Source organism: Setaria italica, chromosome VIII (genome assembly GCF_000263155.2).
Source record: "Setaria italica strain Yugu1 chromosome VIII, Setaria_italica_v2.0, whole genome shotgun sequence".
NCBI lineage: Eukaryota > Viridiplantae > Streptophyta > Magnoliopsida > Poales > Poaceae > Setaria > Setaria italica.
The window spans coordinates 29,604,515-29,610,717 of NC_028457.1; the positions used below are offsets into that span (position 1 = coordinate 29,604,515).

At 39.5% G+C, this 6,203-nt stretch overlaps 1 protein-coding gene across 1 annotated transcript; it reads left to right on the plus strand.

Annotated features, from left to right (window-relative positions):
- The first annotated feature begins 5,287 nt into the window (after positions 1–5,287).
- Positions 5,288–5,961, plus strand: LOC101758354. The gene is made up of 2 exons (XM_004980563.2): positions 5,288–5,646; positions 5,760–5,961. The coding sequence occupies exons 1-2, from the start codon at positions 5,339–5,341 to the stop codon at positions 5,959–5,961; spliced, it is 510 nt and encodes a 169-aa protein (XP_004980620.1). The 5' UTR covers positions 5,288–5,338.
- The last annotated feature ends 242 nt before the right edge of the window (positions 5,962–6,203 follow it).

The window sequence follows — 6,203 nt, forward strand, 5'->3', positions numbered from 1 at the left end:
GTCAAGGTCAGTGAATAGATCTTTGCCTAAAGAGGATATTGGGCCAGCATACTTCTATTATGAGAATTAGGCTCCAAAAGGTGTTTGTAATATTATTTCAAGATTCTTTTACGATATTTAGCCCAAGTTTGTGGATTCAAAGCTCTTCTATTCTACCATTATTTTCTGGTACTGGAGAAGCGGAGGTGACTCTCCATAGACTTTAGAGAAGATTGAGTTATGTGTAGACTTCTGTTGAATTGTTTTGGATCAGAAAGATGAACAAGAGGACCAACAAGAAGACCAAGGTGATGCCGACCACTACCCCATCCATGTCTTCACCAAGGAAAATAGCTCCATCATTACTGTGTTGTTTCAACTATTTGGTTTGTATAGTGGTCTATCCTAATCTTTACTGTTCAAATCTCTTACACCTACAACTTATTTGCCTTAATTTTATTGCAATGACTAAATATTAAAAACACATTTACTCTATTCCTAATGTTGATCTTGTTCTTTTAACTAATACCAATCATCTATAACAAGCAAGCTATCCATCAAATTCTATCTCAAAAACATGTATAAATACAAATCCTCTCCATTCTCCCTCATTCTAAAAAAATCATTTTTATCCCTTCTAAAGCATAATAACAATAAATGAAAGGCAACACTTTGGATGAGTGAAATCCCCATGGAAATGTGGAAAAAAATTGGGGCAGCACCTCCCCTAGAGTTGCTTGGTCGCCATGGAAAGTAGGCTGATGGAGTGGAGTGCCTCGGGCTGGAGGAGAAAGAAGAGCTCTTTGTCTAACGATTTTATAAGAGAGGAGATTTTAACCCGGTTGGAAATTCTAACCGGGATAAAATACAACCCCTTATGTCCCGGTTGGTGGTTTTGTCCCGGTTGGAAACTCCAACCGGGAGAAAAGACCCACCCTGTTGTCCCAGTTAGCGTTACCAATCGGGACAAAAGAGGGGATCTTTTATCCTGGTTGGAGTTTCCAACCGAGACAAATGGGGGATGGCGTCGGTGCAATTTTTCTAACCATTACAACTGGGACTAAAGGGGGGGCTTTAGTCCTTGTTGGTATTTACAACCGGTACTAAAGCTCCCCTCCCCGGCGGTGGCTTTCGGTGGCATGCCACTTTAGTCACGGGCCCAATGTTAACCGGGACAAAAGGGGGTGGATGGAAGATGAGTTCTCTACTAGTGGTCCCGGTACTAATGCTCACATTAGTACCGGATCAAAAATCAACCAGGGATAGAACCAATGCTCAGTTTCCAAATAGTGATAGTAATCCTTTGATATGTCACGTGGAGCTTAGCTGTGTCGGTTCCATCTGGGGTGGTTCCGGGTTGGCTCCCAGTTTTATCCAGGCAGATGGCATCTAAGGGTGTGTTTGGTTGGTTGTATCATTTGATTCATGTATGAAATGATTCAAAATAATAATGATTATTTTGTTTGGTTGGATGAATTGTACCAACTTATCCAGGATGAGGTCATCCCACTTAATATATTATTCTACTAATTAGAGTGAACCATACGGTACAAGCAAATTGGTTGAACCACCCCATCCAGGATCATCCATGCATGCATCATTTGGTGCATGCAACCAAACACACTGTAATTAAACTAGTATACAACGTCGAGTTAGTCCGCGGAGTCGTGACGATATATATAGATGAGTTCTGCCCATAATCGATGAAAGGGATGACCAGCTATAATTTACGGTTCGCCGGTCATGCAGATAACCACGTACGACATGACAAATTTGCATTGCTGTAGCTAATGAATCGGAGACCGATTGGCGTGTTAAGACAAATAATCGAACCCTTTTTAATTTGTCTTTCCGAGACATAATCTTATGCCGTTTTTGCCAAACAAACAACTGATGGATCAACTAACCTCGTATAATGCATGACAGTGGGTCATGTGGATGTCATGATAGTTTACCAATATACATGAGATCATTCAGAGCTCTTGATCGAAGATGCTATCGGCATTACAGTACTCAACTCCAGCCTGGAAATGGTTAGGTCCATATTTGGTCTATACTTGCCAGATAGCGTTGAAGGAATCATGAGGTTTTTAAAATCTCAACTGGATGAAATTTTTTTGCTATAGTATCATAAGTGCAATATTACTATATAACCGGCCAATACAGTTGGTTCGGAGCCATTTATACATGCGGTTTTTGAACTGTCTGTAACACAGTCTTCAAAAATCACCATATTTGAAGGAGGGTAAAAAACGTAACGTTTTTGTACAGTCAGTTGTCTGGGTAAACTGACTCTACACAAGTGTTATTGTACCGTTAGTTGCTTAGTGCAAACTGACCGTACAGATGTGCCACAGCTTTTTAACCTGGCAGTACTTGATCATTTGTAGGAATATTAAAATCTCAGGCAATAAACACGAAAAGGATAGAAAAAAATATCATCATATAAAGAAAAAATGCATCATACATAGGAAGCAAATTTGATCAAATATCTCTCATTACACTTATACAATTTACTTGTATCAAAGTTATATCACGTGATCACGTATTTATAGTAATCAAACTACCATATCTCGAGTCTTGGTCTTTAGTCCTTGTATATGTCTAGCTCATAGCAGTGCTATAGCGACCCTGAGACATCTCTGATATGTGCCGTTGCATGTGATTGTATTGTTTACATGTTGGACGGTTGTCCTAAACTGGATGCTAGTCATTCTTGACCCTATCCATTGGTTTCTACAAACCCTGTCCACAAAATACTCTGTTTTTCTTTTGTCATTACATATGTATTAGTTGTCGGTAGCCTCTTGCTACAAGAAAATAAAACGACTGACGCAAATATACACTAATTACATCCGCCGCCACAAAAAAAAAGTCTAAAAACGACTGACGAAGACCTGCATGGGTCATTCCTTAATTGTAACTGACAATATCAAAATAGAAATGCCCTCGCCTACTTGACTAAACTAAGGACCTCAACGGAAGCTTATGTAGATCGACTAAAAAGACGATTCCATTTTCCTTCTTATTTATCAATCACCAATCAAGACAAACCAGCGCTCATTCCTGGCAAGGCAAGAGAAGCCATTGAAAAACTACTAAACATGGTAAATTTCGGCATTGGAATAGATATTCCCCCAAATTCTTCGAGATAAACAAGACGCACTCTATCAGAAGCCGTTCCCGCCAAGAAAAAAGTGTAGCACCGATAAATCCATGGGATAATATTTGTAAAATAGCTCCATTTAGTCCAATGTTGGTTATGGAACCAATTCCTATAATAAACATTTTGTGTAACAGGAGAAAGATTTCCCACTCCAAGGATTTCCTACTCCTTATTAGCCGTAAAGATATGTGGCCATGAAAAAGGGAAGGGATTCAGTGGAACAGGTAGCGAAATCCCAGCGCATAAATTGTATATCAAAGTTGAATACACATTTGATTAACAGGTAGCGAAAAAGGGAGTGGCCATGTAAGTTGAATTATTATTTTTTTTGGGGGGGGGACAAAGTGTATGGTTAAATGTAGTAAAAATGAACTTTTTCATAATGGAAGGTAACTCAACCATAGATTTACTATACATTTGATTAAAGAACGCAGCAAGCCTCAAGGATAAATTCACTGTAGCATGAAGTCATTAGATAAAATGATGCAAAGATGAAATAGAAGCTAGGTGAAGGCATCTTTTTTTTTCTTCAGTAGTTTTGACTTCAGTAGTGATTATGAAGCTGTTTTGGGAGACGCAACCCTCCCATAGTCCCATACGGCCCCAAATAAGATGTAATGTCCTCACAACATATAGTGTCAGTTGTAATATCAACTGATGGGATGATTGTGGCCAGCTGGCTTCCTTCAAAGACTTGGACTTCCATGCCTACACCAAACGAGAAGGTAGCCAAATTTAAGCTGATTTGCTGGATTTATTTTATGTAAGTTTAGTGTTACTCCCTTCATCTAACTAGAGAACAAACGTGATTCCTCAGAATCAGATTACGTTATAAAGACATGGACCAAATGATGAACACTGTCTAGTACTACTAGTATAAAACAACCGTACTGCAGCTTTTGGATTATTTATCAGCCAGATACAAACCATACATGCATGAAATGGTTGTCCGACCTCTACAAGTCTTTCCTTGTTCTGATATCAACCAAGTCTTCTTACAACGTCATGACTTGTGAATAAAAGTATGACTTACCTGAGCATCAATCACCGAAGATAGGTAAGTCAAAAGCTACATTATCTTCTGAACGACGATGTCACCTGCCGGGCTACTAACCCTGCCCACTTGTAATTAGTTTCTTTCGGAAGTTGATATCTATTATTTACCTGTGACTCTTGTGCATACATGATCAACAGGAAACAGGGGCTGTGGGCTAAACTTTTTATTTTTGGCATGCATTACACTTGGGTTTTAAAAATGGACAACTGGATGTAAAATTTACATGTGGGCATCACACTCCTAGAAAACTGACCGGTACTAAATGTCATTTTTCCAGTAGTGTCAGCACGGAGCAGCTTCATATATAATAAGGTGTACAGGAAATAGACAAAAACGAAGTACTACGTTGCACAAGCAGTGGGCCAAATTTATCCAGCCTAAACATTGGCTGCGCCCTTAAAACAACAAGGTTATGGCGCACAGTTGTGGAGGACTGAGGGACACACTTGAAGGAAGGACGGCGTGACAGTGGTGGTGTGCGTGTTGTTTGGGAGCAATATAGTTGAAGACATTAGATCAATTCTATTATTCTACACCACGAAGTAACTATTACAAGATAACCATAAAATTAAATATAATTGAAGCCCTTGGATTCAAGCCGCCATAGACATGTTTTCCTTGGACTCCTGCCGCCATGGATTTGTCTTTAACGAGTATTACCTTTATTTGTAAGTCCAGTTCATTCACCATGACATAGGCATATGACTCAATGTTCTTAATATATATGTTTGCCATCTAATGATTGCACTACAAGCTAAGTCATGTAATGCATGGCTATGTTCTGTACCTGCCATGCATGCATGGGCATATTCCTGCGCACATGAGCTCTGGTGAATTAGCATGCCGATCTAAAGAAGTGGCATCTTTTTGCACAGGTCACAGCATTTTTATACGCAATGCCAACAGAACAAGCACCCAGCAAGATTAGATTACGTCAGAATAGGCAATGGTGATCATTTGGAAAATAACTAACTGCAACTGCGAAGGCATATACCCATCTCAATTATATTGGAATACGTCCAACCCAGAAGTTGGCTATAAATTGCCACCTTCAGTCCATTCATTTCCAAACCGAAGCCAGACACCACAATCCTAGCTAGCTTGTTCGGCCTAACCTCCCCACGCATCCGATAGCTATGGCCGCTACAAATCCTTCCTACTACGAGAGTGGTGTTTGCCAGGACATCCGGCAGAAAGAGCATCGCTTCCACTTATACATGAACCAGCGAGGGGAAGAATCACCAGATGGTGGTAACCAAAAGATTGTTGTCAGTCCAGGGCTTTCTCAAGGGTTTGGAATAACCGTTGTTAATGACTGGACCGTAAGTGATGGTCCTGCCCCTAATGCAAACATTGTTGCACGTTGCCGAGGCATGCAAATGGGTGATGGTAAAGCGAACCAGAATTGGTTATTTTGTCACAGCATAATGTTCACCGACTCAAGGTTATTAGCCCTATCTCTTGCAGTTGTTGGCGTTTCAACTAAATGGTGGTTTTATTTATATTTGTTGCGTGCTAATTAAGATTTTGTCATTATATTTTGGCCATGCTGTTTAGGTTTAAGGGGTCAAGCCTTAAGGTGCTTGGAGATTTTGAAGCCAAAACTGATGGTGAATGGGCAATCGTAGGTGGGACACGAGAGTTTGCCTATGCACAAGGTGTTGTCACTGCAAAAATAATCCAGGATCTTCTTACTACTACTGGGCGTATCTGGGAGCTTCGTATCAGTGCTTTCTGTCTCTGCATCTCTGACTGGTGAGATAAAATTTTCTTTTGTTATTGTAGTCTACTACGTCAATTCGAAAAAAATATAGATTGGATTATTTTTGTTCTAAGTAAACTTTTCCAACTTCAATAAAATTCATATAAAAATACTAACATCTATGATATCAAATAAATGCATATTACCAAGACATATTCAATAGTGGATTCAATTAAGCTAATTTGATGTACAGATGTTGGTATATATTTTTATATAAACATTGCCAAAGTAAGAAAAGT

Bases quoted from the DNA above. Each gene is read 5' to 3' on its own strand.
- LOC101758354 (XM_004980563.2), top strand. From the start codon at position 5,339: ATGGCCGCTACAAATCCTTCCTACTACGAGAGTGGTGTTTGCCAGGAC. The intron at 5,647-5,759 runs GTTATTAGCCCT...CATGCTGTTTAG, and splicing joins ATAATGTTCACCGACTCAAG to GTTTAAGGGGTCAAGCCTTA.